Source organism: Sturnus vulgaris, chromosome 2 (genome assembly GCF_052056855.1).
Source record: "Sturnus vulgaris isolate bStuVul1 chromosome 2, bStuVul1.hap1, whole genome shotgun sequence".
Taxonomy (NCBI): Eukaryota; Metazoa; Chordata; class Aves; order Passeriformes; family Sturnidae; genus Sturnus; species Sturnus vulgaris.
In genome coordinates, this window is record NC_142244.1 from 86,207,105 (window position 1) to 86,222,405 (window position 15,301).

General features: G+C 45.0%; 1 protein-coding gene across 2 annotated transcripts; it reads right to left on the reverse strand.

Annotated features, from left to right (window-relative positions):
- Positions 1–915: 915 nt before the first annotated feature.
- On the reverse strand, positions 916–10,622 carry LOC106863006 (regucalcin-like). Of its 2 annotated transcripts, XM_088159933.1 has the most exons (7): positions 10,452–10,622; positions 7,030–7,198; positions 6,362–6,544; positions 4,916–5,131; positions 3,326–3,457; positions 2,554–2,708; positions 916–1,353 (listed from the first exon to the last, which is right to left on the reverse strand). In XM_088159933.1, the coding sequence occupies exons 2-7, from the start codon at positions 7,193–7,195 to the stop codon at positions 1,303–1,305; spliced, it is 903 nt and encodes a 300-aa protein (XP_088016059.1). In that variant the 5' UTR covers positions 7,196–7,198; positions 10,452–10,622; the 3' UTR covers positions 916–1,302. The 2 variants fall into 2 exon arrangements, with proteins under 2 accessions (XP_088016059.1, XP_014747783.1); XM_014892297.2 differs by lacking the exon at positions 10,452–10,622 and having other exon boundaries at positions 7,030–7,339.
- Positions 10,623–15,301: the final 4,679 nt, after the last annotated feature.

Here is a 15,301-nt window from a genome sequence, read left to right on the forward strand (position 1 = left end):
ATTTCTGCACGGTTCATCATAGTTCCTTTGCTCCTCCATGTGAGGGGTTTTGGGGATGATTATCCTCATGAGGCATTGAGTACTTTCTCCCTACTCATAGTGTCTGACAGCTTTGAATAGTAGGGGTGAAAAGGTCAAATACCTCAGAGGAAGACACTGAAACATCTGGTCTGGTAAATGATGGGCATTATTGCCTTCTTTGCACTTTATGAAGAGTCAGCATCAAAGATCTGAAAATGTATTATGTGCTGTAAAAAGATAGCTAACTCAATGCAAAGGCTGGATTTCACTACAGGTCTGGAGCATTCTGAAATCCTGAAAGGATCACAGTGGTTCAGTGAGTCCAGGGTAGTGCTGGGTCATTATTTAAACAGCCTCTAAAAATACACCTTGATTTGTGCTTTCTGGAGGAGAAGGGAGGGGAGGCTATAAAAGGAAAAAGGCAGAAAATACTTGAAACAGGAGTGGATGAGCACTAGAAGAAAGGGAACGAGATGATGCACACATTAAGACATGTGAAGCAAAGGGAAGATTGTGTGTGTGGGTATCAATATCACCCCTGAAAGGACAGCTCCACTGAGCATCCATGTGTGGTATCCCAGGCTGTCCTGATGCCTGTCCTGGTGGTTCACAGTCTGTGTGTGCACTGACTGTGTGTGGTCAGTCAGTGTTTTCATGGTCACATCTGAATGCAGAGAAAAAAAACATCTGTAGGCCTTTCTTTAAATATAGTTGCGTAGTTTATTTTCAGCAGCCTAAGTAGTGCCCTGAAGACACAACAGCCTGGAAAAAGGCTAATGAGGATGTAAAAATGGAACATGGGTACTACAAATAGGTCTGATCATCCAAAAAAAAAACAAAACAAAAACACTTTAGCAGAATCCTGCAGCAGAGGAACAGTCCAGTTCAAGACACTATTCTTAAAATGTTTATTAAAATCTGTCATATTGTTGCTGGTGCATCACTGTAACATGAGGAGTCAGATTCTGCTTTGGGTACTGCACAGACTTGAAAATCCAGAGCTGGTCATCATAAAGTTCAGCAAAACTACACTTGAGCATTTAGAGGTTTATGGAAAGCCAAAGCTATCAAGGTGTAACACAGATTAACTTTATCTCTCTAACCTATTGCATCAAGCCACAGGCCCACAGAAGAAGAAGTATCTTCAACTCCAAACAAGCACACTCATGAATGTGGGCTCAGAAATCTTCACACAAATAAATTCTGTAGTTCATTCGACTTCTTCCAGTCAGAGTTACTACAAGATGGAAGCATTTCTTCTTTGCTGTTTAGAGTCAAAGTTCAAGCAGCATAGAAATTCTGTGGGATCCCTTTCACACCCAGGCCTGTTATCTGTTTTAAAGAATTAAAAATTAAAAGAGAAAAGAAAGGAAACAGATAAATCTCCAACAGAGTATAATGAAAAAATTCAAATATTGTGAAGCAAATATCATAGCAAGAGACTACTATGTGGAGGGTTCCCTGCTTCAAGAGGAGCCCAAAAGAGTTATTACTTGGAGTTCTTTCAAACTCTAAGATCACTAAGATTATCAAGCACTACTCAACAATTTTGTTAATTTAAATGTTATCTGTCGTCCTTACATGTAGTCCTTATCTTCAAAACAATTAATAGTAATTTTTAACATGTTTTGCGCATGCAAGACAAATGTGAGTTTGGAAAGTACCAATTCCATTGAGGAACTGGAGAATTCAAGAACAAAACCAAAACAGATGCTTATTTAATCATCCTGTGGGCTTCTAAACTGTGCTGCTTGAATATATCAGGTCCCACCATGAGAAATCTGCTCTAAGCACTGCTTTCAACAGGAGTGTCCCAGATCCCAGAATAGATCTCCATCCCTCCTGTAAAATGTGTATCCTGTAGCCAAACTGATAAAAGAGTTTGGGTAGGGCTGATGGCAATTGCTGAGTAAGAACTGCACTTTATTCTCCTGATGTGCTTTTTGCTAAGGGAGCAAAAAAATGAAAAGAGAAACAAGTTTCAGATTCGAGACCCCCGGACAAAAATATTTTTTAAAAGTAGCAATCATTTTTAACAGACAAAAAATCCAAAAAATTTTTGAATTGAGATGCAAAATTTTGCCCCAGTAAATTTAAACATTTAATTTTTAAAGGAGAAATATATTCTGTAAGCATTTAGATTTCCTGGCACAATGAAAAACTGAGAAGTAAGAGAATGAAATTTCCTGAAGTGATTAAAATATAGCAAGAGATACAAGCAATTCCTTGCAGTGTGTTACAGAATATGTTATCCATACGGCAGATCCATACCCACTCACTGCCTTCTGATCCTGACCAGACAACTTTGGCCAGCCCAGATATCACACTATTATTTGTAATTTCTCCAAATCTTCCTTCCAAATGTGTGAGCAGCTCTGCAAAAGCAGCTGGGCCTGGCTGGGGGACAAGCAGTGCACCTGGAGCAGCTCATGAGGTGAGTGGGATGAGCAAGGGCAGCCAGGGCCACCTCACTCTCAGAACATGAGGCTTGACAGGTTTAATGTAGAGAAAGAAAAAATAAAATCTGCTCACCTTGAAAATCTCTCCCGCATGAGGTTCCTTGGCTAAGGTGGCCTCGTCCAGCCCATCGTATGCAGAAGTCACGTACATTTCTGAGTAGTCTTTTCCACCAAAGCAGCAAGAGGTGATCCTTGGAGTAGGCAGCCTCACAGTTTGGATTCTTTTTCCTGGGAAAAATGTGCAATTGTTTTCTAATGTTCATTTTTTAGGAAGCATGTAATTTTGAATGTACTATTAGTGCACATGGCACAGATGTGACATTTACTGAGAAGGCACCTCCTCTTCAGACAGAGACCATATCCTAAAGGACAGTTTGCGGGAAAATAAAATTATTTCATCTGCCTCACCTCTAATTACTTTTCAGGCTCTCCCCCACATCTGCAAGGCTTCATTTCGTTTTCTCAGAATGAAGCAGCACTGTGTGTGAGGTCAGGAAGAGCAGAGAAACCTGGCCTGGGATGGATGCTGTTTCTTAAAGTATTTTCCAGTTAAACATTTGAACACTGAAGAATTATATATGCAGTATTTTGTGGGGTTTTTTGGATAGTGGTATTATTAAGAAGAGCGTGCAGTTCATCAGCCAGAAACAGGAGCAGGGATACCTGGCACTGGGAGACAGCACAGGGAGCTGCGCTCTTCCCATGATCAGAGCCTCAGCCAGCAAAACTATTGGCAACCCATGGGGCAGAAATGAGCAATAGATTTTGCCTTGTCTCACCTTCAGACCATTCCTCCTGCTGCCATTCCTCTCACATTTGTAGGCACAAACTGGTGGAGGCCTTACCTGTCTCTGGGTCTATGCGGATGACTCTGCCACCATCAATACAGGCCACCCAGAGCTTCCCTTCTGTGTCTATGCACATCCCATCAGGCATTTGCTCCTCCTTTTCCAGGTGGTACAAAAGCTTGGGGCAGGCTGCAGGAAGAGTTACAAAGCTGATGTCATGTGGGCTGCTACCCATTCTGTATCAGATCCCAGTCTAATATCTTCCATGCTCTTGCAAACAGCTATATTCATTTTCTGTGAGAAAGACATGCTGCAAAATGTGCATCACACCTGCATTCTGCAGATGTGTTAAAAGCCTAATTCAGCCTGGCAGAAACAAATCCCCAGCACAGCCACTTCAGTCTGGGATTGCACTGAATTAGTGTTCCTGTTATTTTAGCAAGAGAAGAGAACAAAATGCCCCCATCTCTCTTGTTAACCCATGTACTGCCTGCCTGTTAACCTCCTGTTAACACAACTGCTGCAAGTGCAATAACTTTTCCGGGACTTTCATTGGTCATGGCAGCCTGGATGTGTCACATAAATAATTACCTGGGTTTACATATTGGTGATAAGCAATCTCTCCTAGCTAAAGATCAAAAGCAATCTCTCCTAGCTAAAGATCAAAACCTCTACTTTTTAATGCCCAACCAAGCAACCAGTTTTGATTAAGCCTGGACCAAACTACTCATGGTCTAGGATGCAGCACAGATGTGTTGGTGAGCATGTCTGGTCCACAGAGCAGGGCCCATGGGGCATGGACCACCTGCTCTGACCCACTCAGCACCTTCTGGTCATTACACTACCCAAGAATAGACAGCTGTGAGCATAAAGCCAAGCCTAGGAAGCTCAAACATATTACTTTTTTATATGTGTAGGGGGAAAAGTTGCATTATATCTTCTTTTGAAATCTTACATCCTAAAATCTGTAGAAAGAGATGTTCTCAACAAGATGAAATCTGAGTGAATGTAATTACTTTGTGCAATTTTCGTCTGCGATAACCCAAAATCTGCACTCTTTAAAGTACAAAGGCAGTTCAACCATTTAAATCCCTGTGGAGTATATCAGGCTGATACATCATGAAAATATTTCGATGAGTTTTGAAATTAGGTTAGATCCATTTTGCTTAGACTTAAACTTTCTCCCTTGCAGAAAATGTTTATCCATAAAATGATTTTAAGTTAAATTTGAAAACATCTTAATTTCAGAAATTTGGTTGGGAAACCTCCATCTCAATGACCGCTTGATCATATGAATACCCTTCTGTGAAATACATATATGCATGTTCTCCACATGTATTTATGGGTCTAGTACAATCAAAGTAATTCCAGTAGATGGCACTCAAGAATAAATACCATACTAAAAGCTCTTTCTCTTCTGCAATATAAAGTCTCCCCTGCAACTCCTTGAACAGGTCTGAACCGTCTCCCGATGAAAGTAAGCTGAAAGACTGTCAAAGTTTGTTCACCAAATACACCTGATGAGTAACTAAATCTGAGAAATATCACAGGCAGCCAGCTGACTAATTGTAACAAGATGATATGAAATCTGTCAAATAAAGGTCTTGCTGCAGACAGCAGTGGCACCAAATTCAAAGCATGTGTTACCAATCTTTCCAGTGTGCACATCATAGCTGAAGGCATGGACAGCATATGACAGGCTGTCGATGTGAAAGAAGGTCCTGTGGTCCAGGGACCAATCCAGACCATTGGAGATATCCAACTGGTCTAACTGTTTTATTACTGAATGGTCAGGAAAGAGGGTGTAGAGAGCTCCTTGTCGCCTCGCTCGGACCCCTGGTGCTGTCTCTTCAGCCATTGTACCTGAAATGGAAGTGGGAGCACTGGTTAGAAAGTAGAAGCTTGTTCTTCATGTTTGATAAAAAACCTCCTCCAAGTGTTACCAAGAGGTCCTAGGGAAAATCACAAGATTGTAATTTTTTTCTCTTTTCTTCCTAAAAAGAAAAGATTTTTAGGAAGAAATTCTTTGCTGTGAGGGTGGTGTGGCACAGGAACAGGTTGCCAAGAGAAGTTGTGGATCCCCCATGCTTGGAAGTGTTCAAGGCCAGGCTGGATGGAGCTTTAAGTGACCTGGTCTAGTGGAAGGTGTCTCTGCCCACAGCAGGGAGGTTGGAATTAGGTCGTCTTAAGGGTCCCTTCCAACCCAAACCATTCTATGATTCTACAATTCTACAATCCTATGGTGAAAGGGGCTAATAGGTCCTGTCAGATTGATGAGAAAGAACAAAAGGAGCAGATCAGGGGCAGCTGCCTCCCACAGAGCTGATCTTGGTCAGTGAAAGGATGTTTCTGCAGTGCAGTGAGGTTTAAATCATAGACATCAAAGACCCAAAGGACCACCAGGACATGACAGGGGATTAAGGTTTTGCTCACAGCTAAAGTCAAGATGCAGGCAGGCATCATATGCTGGTTTTGTTGTTGCTCTTTGTAGGCTACTTTCATGATTTAAATGGGCTGTGACCTTAAAAAACAGGTGCACACTATTTGCCTGACAGCATTTTTTAAATAATTCTTGAACTCTCTCAGGCTTGGTGCCATGACCTCTTCCCCGGGGAGCCTGTTCCAGTGCCTGACCACCCTGTGGGTGAAGACCTTTTACATAATAAGCAACCTAAATCTCCTTCTTGCCTTCAGGAGGCTGAGGATTTCCCCCCACATCCTTGTTTTTCACAGGCTAACCAAGAGAAGTTGCATATAAAGGGTGCAAGCTACAGCTCATGTTCTGCTCTAGGAGCTGCATCCTCCTCTACATCTCCAGAAAAAAATCCCACCTACTTGAGCCCTTCACTGGCTTTTCCATGAAAGCAGTTGTTTTAAAAACACCATCCATCAAGTAGGAGAGCCTTCCTGTCAGATGGCCCTTGTCAACAGCATCTGTCCTCATCTAGGTCAGAAGATGTGGAGTCCCCTCTCCTCCTCCACTGGGCAGTAACCAAGCAGAGCATTCACAAGACGGGGAATAAAATGCCTTACATAAAGCACACTGTAATTAGTTTCCCTTTGCTCCAGGGTAAATTTCTGCCAGGAACTTACCAGCAAAAAACCTCCCCTTTGGATCCACTTTCCCATCATTGAACCTGTTGTTGGGTTTATCCTGCTCGAGCTCGAGGATGGTGGTGACTGCCTGTGTGTCCCAGTCCAGGAAGGCAAACCTTGTCCCCAGGGCGATGACATAGCCCCCACACTGCCGCAGAGCCACTGAGCCGACACGGGCGTCTGTGGGTGAGAGAGCAGAAGGTGAAGGGTAGCTCTGGGTGGGTAGTGATGGCAGCTCTGGGGCCATCACTCAGCCCTCACCGAGGGCTTCTGGGCTGCACTGGGACATCCCTGGCTGGGAAAGGCTGAGCTGATGCTAAGATCCTTCTCCCCTGGGATTGTTAGGACGTCTCACTGGCTCAATATTCTATGGATTTTTCCACCTTCTAGGATGGCACAGCCATTAGGACTGTACCTTTTCCTCTGCAGGTCCCAAATGAAACATGAATTCCAGTTTAGGCTTATCAGGGGCAACATGTGATGGTTCTCTCTGCTCAGCTGGCTTAGGCCACCCAATGTGTGCTCAGCAACACATCGTGGGAAGATAGGGTGTGTGATCCCATGGAAAAGTAAGAGACCACCAGCCTGCAGGACTCCTAACAGGAGGGGTGGATGGGGCAGACAGAGAAGACTCCCAGGATGAAGCAGTGAGCACAGACTCTTACCCACAGACACACTCTGCACCTCATTGGTGACTGGGCTCCAGCGGCAAACTTTCTGTGAGTTGATGTCTACATAGACAAGTGCATTCTCCCTTTCTTCCCAGACTGGGCACTCTCCCATCCGGTTCTTCTCCTTCACAACAGACTCGATTTTGATGGAGGAAGACATGGTCTGAGGGGAAGTTAATAATTAAAAGCTCTCATATGGATTTTTTCACACGTACATTGTTTAAAAGCAGAGATTGTAAATAGCAAAGCACTCCAGATTCCACATGACAAAGTAATTTAGGAGGTTCTTATGACATTTCCATGGCCTCATGGCTGAAACTGAGCTTGAGGTGCCAAAGCTCCTTACCAAAACTTTCCTAAACCACAGCTGCTGATGAGGCACCTGCCTCCAGGCACAAGAGTGCTGGGGCTATGGCCCTGAGCTGTAACCAAGCTGCTGTCTGGGGATCCATGATCCCAAGGGTCCCCCAGACCACAAGGAGGGATCAGAAGGCAGCAGCACCAATGAATCAGAAATCTTTTTGTGGAGAAACAAGGCTCTGCCCTATTAACACCGGTGCACTGACTGCCTCCATAAGAAGACATTTACACACCCACAGCAACGACTCTACCACAGAGGCCACTGCACAACAAATGCCTGTTCCCACATCAAGTCAGTGAGAATATGCAAATACTGAGGAAGGCTCCTGCCTTTGAAATTCTACTGCTTTGTTTTCCCTCTAAGCATTTCCTCTTCATCAGCCCTCACTGCCCCAACTTCATCTTCAACCCCTGCTGCACGCTCCAAATTTTGACCACTGCTAGGCTGTGGGGTGCAATTACCCCAAATGCTGCTTGGGGGGCCAAAGCCACCAGTGAAGTTCCCATTCCATATGCCTGCTCCTACCAGAAGTTGTTCATGCCCTGGCTATCCTGTCCCCGTTGCAGCAGGATGCTCGCAGGAACATCAGTCAATCAGCCACAGCTGACTGACACCCACACAGGGTGCACAATCCATGAGGTTTGTGTCCAGTACCCACTGATGGCCTCCCAGGCTTGGATCCTGGGCCTGCCCTGACCTTGCTATGGGTAGGGATGTGAGCAATAACCTCCACCATTCAGCTCTTACAAAAGAAAGAGGCCCACTCACTGCCTCTGTCACCCCTAATGGAGCCGCCTCCACTGCTGCACCCACTGGCCTCAGCACATTTTTTCCACAGATTGGGAGATAATTCTTGGGAGGCAGCCAATCCCTGACATAATATCAATCCTAGGGATTACTGTCTTCAAGTGGGTATTGTTTCCTAGTAGGTGAGCTGGTGATAAGGTTTACAGATAATTAATTAGCATTAATGCTCTTCAAAACACGTGGGAAGAGCCAGTCAATCACTGTGAGTGGAAATGCCAGGGCTGAGGGACACTGGATCTTTCCTGCAATGAGTCGCATCACCAAGATAAATTTCAAACAATGCATCTATCAAATATATCCTTCTCTCTTCCAAAAAACACTGGCCACAAGAGGCTGGGCAACAAGCTGTTCCATGCAGGCAAATAGCATCTAAAGCATAAATGAGAATACACAGCAAGATGCCAAGTTTTAACCTCCAGAAACCTGTTAAACAATGCTTGAGCTGGAGGAGTGAGTTTCTTGTGGGTTAAAGCTTTGTGTCATGTGGCTGCCATATGTGGGACCCGAGGCTTGAAGACACAATGCTGACTTTATTGTACCATGGTCTGGAAAGCACAGAGCTGTTCTCAGCCCTGTGGGAAAACAAGAGTTCGGCAGCAGCCCAGCAGCAGTGCGGCTCCTGAAGAGGCAGAAAGCCTCCAGATCTGCAGCAGCCAGTGTGTATTAGTCTTGTCAGTTGTTTCATTGACCCAAGCAAGCCTTATTAAACCTTTCTTTTCCCACCAGTTCCTGTTTCATTTACATCCCCCTTGTCCAACTTCTGCAACACCAAAACAGGGGCCTGGCAGATAAGCCATGGTGAAATACTGATTCACAGACCCACCCCACATGCCACATGAGGAGTACACAATCACACTATTGCCAGTGCTATGTTTCACAAGGCATAGGCGGGGAGAAACCATCCTGCCTGCACCAGCTGCCTGCTTGCCCCTCTCCTGCTCCCCCAGCGATGCTGCAGAGACCTGCCCTGTCCCACGGACCCTCAGTGCACATCTGCCTTCCCTGACTGCACATTCAGCCACAACATCCATTCCCTCTGCCAAAGAAATAACTCCTGTGTGTCACTCCAGCTGTGGAGGTTTCCATACTGGCGCATATTGTGGCTCAAATCATCACCCCTCCCTGTTTTTAAGAAGAGGGCAATTAGAAGGGAAGGTCTGTGCCTTGCTAGCTGAGGTTTCACTAATTTTTACAAGCCGACAAAAATGGAAGCTTTTAACCGGAAGGACCATCCAACCCTAAGTGGCAGCATTGCCCTCCAAAAGAGTCCCCAGGCTGTGAGGGACTCAGCCCTGGTCCTGTCCAATTCATGTCCCCTCTCTGCTCAGTGCTCTGCTCAGTTCCTGCCGTGCCCTCCCTGCTGACAGCCCATGGAACTAGACAGCAGTAACATTTCACCAAATACAGCATCTCAGAGGGAAAAACGAGGAAATGACACCCAAAAACCTGGTTCAAAATATCCCAGTATAATCAGTTCCCAGGTATCCTGCCACCTGGCAGCTTTATCCGTGGCACCTCTCACTCTGCTTGGTACAGCACTGACCCATTAGAGATGAGCATGCAAGAAAGGATGAGAAATTCCAAGCAAAAACCACCATATACTTCTGTGTTCTCCCAAAGCAAAATCCCTGCAGAAAAAAATCATCACATTCACCCTGCCTATATCCTCTTTCCAAAATTTTGTTGGCTTTGTAGCCTCCTGGACTCATGCCCAAACCCCTTATGGAGACTAAGGGACAGACAGGTGTCACTGAAACATTTTCCAAGTTAAACTGTTTAACTGGTAAAAGTTACCAGAATTTGGAGACCATAAGAAAATTTTCCCATTAGGAACAAAAAACTAATGTAAAAACATCCTGTCTGCTCCAGAAACGAAACCCTTTTTCTGGTAGCTATTTGAAAATAGCCTTTCTAGACCTCTGTCTACATTCCTTTTCAAATCATCTGGACAAAAGTTGGTCATTTCAGTACCCCCAAAAAGACACAGGTAAAATACAAATCAATGACTAGCCTTAAAAGTTTTTTGCTGTCTCCCTCCCTTGCAAACACACATAATTTCATTTTAAATGTCAAACTGAACGTTCAAATAAGCAGGCAGACAGCTAAAACTTTTAATATAAAGTTAAGCAACCATCTGCATAAACCAAAGAATTTTAAGAACCCTTTTCCCCTCAGTCAAACAGCTGAATATTTTTACCAAGCTGGAGGACACCTAAGCAAAACTCTGCAGTTCATCACATCAACGCACCTGCTGAGGAAAATATTGCAAGACCTGGGTTGGTGACTCTTTTCCAGCACTGGTCCAATGAAACTGGCTGCTGTTTCCAGCGACGGTTAAAAATGTGCACCAGTTGATGTTATCTGCATGGAGCAGGTAACCTTTTACATTTTGTATTCAGTCAGCAGTCACATGAATGATGAGGCAGGGACCAAAGCCTTTCTGAATGGTCTGGTTTGCAGTGCCAGCAGCAGGACATGTGATAGAGAAAAATCCTTGCTCAGTATTTTTCTCATGTCAGGAGAGTGCGAGAGGGAAACTGAGGCGTTGCACCATTCAGTCGCCCCAAGGGATATCCCAGTCTTCCAAAATTTAGGGTGTTGAAAAGGGAAGGTTAATGAAAGATGCGAGGGAGGGTTTTGTAGTACTCTGATAAGGAAAAAAATATTGTTGTGATTAAAGCTTATTATCATCTTTAAGATTTGGCTCCTACTCCCAGCTGTGCCACAGCCTTCTTGTGAGTGAAGTCACATGGCTCCTCACCTCGAGGATGCAAAGCCTGACCCCACTTTGGCAAAGAGCTCCAGGCTGCTACCTGCAGCACACACTGGGAAGGACTTTTACCAGAAAGTCTCAGCAGTTGCCACGGATGCTGCAGGATGACGAATGTCTTGCCTGGCTTTTATTTTCTTCCTTCTTTGCCTTCTTTTTTTGTCTGTGGGAGGCAAAGGTGGAAGATGCCAAGTGCCTTCTACCACCCAGCCCTGCTCAGCAGAGATAGGTGATGGCAGGGCCAGCATGGTGGGGACAGGGCAGGCTTGCCATGGGGACAGAGTCCAAGCTGGGCAGTGAGCCAGGGCAACCACCAGAGTTTTGGTGACAGGACCACACTCAATGAGGGCAGAAGCCACTTGGGAGGAATGGGCCCCAGTCCAGCATGCAGGAACAATGCATTTCTTTACTCATGTAAGACATGAATTAACTTTTTAATTTGATGTTCAAATGATTCACAGGATGAACATGTTTCCCTGATAAGCAAGTAGACAAGATAGACGTATTATCCTACCATAGTCACCATCAATCCACATTCAGAGATTAAAAAATTACAGCCCTAAGACAGAGACAAATTCAAACATTTCTAGGGAAAAAGCCAGTAATATTTCCAAGACAAGCTCCTTCCAAAATCACTGTATTACAGGCAAGATGATTCCAAGTGCCTTGAGGACCCTTCTGAGATTTCCTTGGCCTCCAATAGCTCCATCTCATCTCAACACAAACTCTCAGCCTCTGTTTGCTCTCAGAAAAATTATCGTGTTACTCTGTGTTTTCTTTTTTATAACCTAGATTATAACTTCGAAGGGAGGTTCAAGTAGAACAATATGCATTTTTTTTCCACAGCATTTTCTGCTAGAAGACATATTCAAAAGGAAAATTCTGGCTTATGATAATTTTCACTGAAAATTAATTTTCAGCTGGAAAAAAAAGACTGAAAAATATGTTATCTTGTTTTCTGCAAAGTATTTCCCAAAGCATTTTCTCTAAATGGATTTTGGAGGAGAAAACCACATTTTCCACACAGTTACTCATTTCTGGTGACTTGATTAACTTCCCCATCACAGGCTGCAGCAAAGTAATACCAAGTCAGGCAGAGGGACAATGAATTCACCTTGCTGCAACTTGAAAACACCAAACATGTAGCTTTCTGGGTGAGCAGCTCAGATGCTGGACCATTGGTGGCACAGAAAGGACAGCAGCTGGGAAAATTATACCAGAACACATCTGTCTAATTTATTCATGTGGCTGGAAATGCCCTGGGGGTGCCCCTGCCACATTTTGCACTATCTCTTATTCCTAACCTGACCACTTCTAGGCTACCAACACAAATACCATGCCTCCCACTCTGCCATCTCAACATCTCCCATGGGCGCCTTTCCAGAAGTCGGTCACTTTAGGAAAAGACACATCTCAAAGATTTTGTGGCTGCTGTTGATGAGTGGTGCAACTCTGCAGTAGCAGGTGCATGTATTTGCTAGCCAGCCAGCTATTCTTTTAATTGTTTCCACAACATAAAGAGCCTGGCCCTTCCATGCACTTTGTTGCTTTCTAATATTGCTGGGTTGCAAAGCAGAAGTTTCTAGTGAAGTTGGCCAAAGGCAGCCATGCACTCCTGTACCTCTGGCTGACACCCAACCACTTGACTCCTGTTGTGGCTTCCTCTCTCCCACTGCTTTGGTGTCCTCTGATGCAACTCTTACCATTTCTTTTTATAGTCCCTGGTTTTTATCAACATAGAGTCAGGAGAGTATTCACGGCATTATCGCACCACATAATGTGGTACTTAAATAATTGTACTTCTGTTCCCACAGGCATGTGCTCAGACAATAGCTCGGAATTTGTTCTTGTGCCTTTGCAAATATTTTGTAAATCCATCACTTCCCTTTTTTTCCCCACAACTCTCCAGAATATACTTGTATTACTTACTCACCTTGAGGGTCCATCCCATCATTCATTGCTCTAAAAACTCAACTTCGCTTGTTATTTGGTTGTCCCGACCTCTTAAAGTTTTTATGCACCTCTGCAGGTGTCTCCCTCTTGGAGGGAGAGCCCTCCTTATAACAGGCAGGATTAGAGTTAACAAAGACACAGCTATTCAAAACCCCGGGCAGATACAGGTGTCGCTACTCACCCCAGCGATACCCCACTCAACAGTGTTGTCCAAAAGTGAAGCCAAAGCTTATCTTTTCGTGGCTTCACCCTTTTGTAGGAAGTGCCTGGTCCCTCCCTTGTGCTCAAGATGGGAACAACTGGAGCTCCCCAGGCAGGCAGTGCCGCCTGCTTTTATTTCAGCAGAACTATTTTGCCAGCAAAGGATTACAGGAGCTTTCTCCAGCTTGGTTGGGAACAACTACGCTTCACCTATGACTATAGATTTTGGTCATGAGGGTGAAGAAACCCTTCAGGGCACAGCAGCTGCTCGTCCTGATACAGCCTTTCCTGTCACTGGGCTCTTGCTCAACCCTAATTGAAATCAGTGCTGATCTTTGATCAAAGAGGTGAGCGCCATTAATAAGCGAGGGATTAAACAAAAGTCAGGAAGCCTTCCTAATTGAGGGAACAGGCAAAGGCTCAGCTCCAGTTTGCCAGATCCAGTGCTCTGTCATGGGACTCAAGTCAAAATACGCTGGCAGTGCCAGTTTGGGCTCCTCAGGGCTGGGGTGCGGGAAGCAGCTACAGCCTCTGCACTGGAGGCTGCGCCGAGACGCGCTCCCAGGGCACTTCGGCAGCATTAAAAATGCAACTCTCCTGGCAGAGTTGGCTCTTCCTGCTCATGTGAAGCCCACGAAACCTGAGTAGCAAAGTCGAGCAGGTGCTTTTACAGAAGGGGGAGGTGGCATTCATTTGTAAAATGTCTGCAGCAGCTTATTTTACCTGCCTCTGCTCTCACGCTCACAACCACAAAGAAACATGTTATTCAGACATTTGCCCAGTGCCACCCATGCACGGCATGGAGGAAGAGCAGCCATGGCCTCCTCCCTGTGTCTCATGGGTGCCTCCCGGCCAGCTCTGATAAACTAATCTTTGACCCAATTTTTCATGCCTGTACAAGCTATTGCTCTTACTTTTCTAATGCAGCAACAACATAAAAAAGATTGGCTTGGTTTTTTTGTGTTGTGCTGGGCAATCACCTCACTGCCAGTGCGGTGGTGTGAGGGTGTGCACAGGTACAAAACCTCAAGAGCGATGGCAGAGAGAGCTTATCTGTGTTTATGCCCACTTATTTTCTGCTGCATCTCTGGTTGATCTGTGATCAACCACAGCAGCCCAACAGCACGGTTCCTGAGCTGCAGGTATCACCAGGTTTGTGACTTTAGTGAGATCAGAGCCCTAAACTTACCACATACACTATCTCCCTCAACTCAAGCTTACTCAATACTGTGCCTTGAACAGACTTTAGATTGTGCCTTTAGATTGCCTTATAGCACAAAGTAAATGAAGGATGTGGACACTGCAAAGAACAATGCCCAGCTTCCTTCACTGCCTCATGCTCATCCACACTGAAGTGGGGCTGCTTAAATCTCCTTTTCTTTCCAGCTGCCAAGACAGATGACTGCATGATTTAAAGAGGGGAAACAGTAATGTGCACAATTTAATCTCTGAACCCAAGGATCAAAGCAGCACGGAGGCCTTGGTGGGCAGCTGAGTCACCCACTGCACACTCGAGGGCACAGCCGACACAAGATGATCCATCAGAAACTAACTCCAGTGAGCCTGCAGAAATGGCAAACCATCATGTGCCGACTCTTGGAGGCACCTGGAGAGAAAACACACTGCCACAAGCTTGCTTGGCAGTCACTTGGTGGGTTACCCTGACAAAGCAGGGTGGGGACACACAGCTATTCCACCTGAAGGTGGAAGAGCACTAACATGGGAACGTGTAGCATTCCAACAACAAAAATCTGCAGTTTAAAATCCAGCTAAGATGCATTACCGTTGTTGCAGCACATACAGGCCTGAAGTTAAAAGCAAAAACGCAATCCAGTGGCTAAGTTTTCATTTACAACAGGTGGTGTGAAGAAATCGCAATATATCTTCCCTTTCCTCCACATTTGTAAAGCAGTGGCTTTTTGGGCAAGTGGGCCTGCTCTGTACTCTGGGGGAGGTTGGTTCTGGAGGAGATATGTGCAGGTTGTGCTTTATGCACAAACAGCCAAGAATGCCCAATGTTTTCCTGTCATTGTGGATGTCCCCAGAACAGGCCAAGATCTTCAAAGGATAGAAAAGGATATGGTTCTAGACTCCAAAATTTTGGTTTTGTACTTAACAAAATGAGCAACATGGTAACAGGCACTGGGGAGAGAGGGTGACCAGTTCCAGTCAAA

Bases quoted from the DNA above. Each gene is read 5' to 3' on its own strand.
- LOC106863006 (XM_088159933.1), bottom strand. From the start codon at position 7,195: ATGTCTTCCTCCATCAAAATCGAGTCTGTTGTGAAGGAGAAGAACCGG. The intron at 5,132-6,361 runs GTAAGTTCCTGG...CTTCCATTTCAG, and splicing joins AAAGGGGAGGTTTTTTGCTG to GTACAATGGCTGAAGAGACA. The intron at 3,458-4,915 runs GTAACACATGCT...CTCTTCCTGCAG, and splicing joins TGTGCACACTGGAAAGATTG to CCTGCCCCAAGCTTTTGTAC.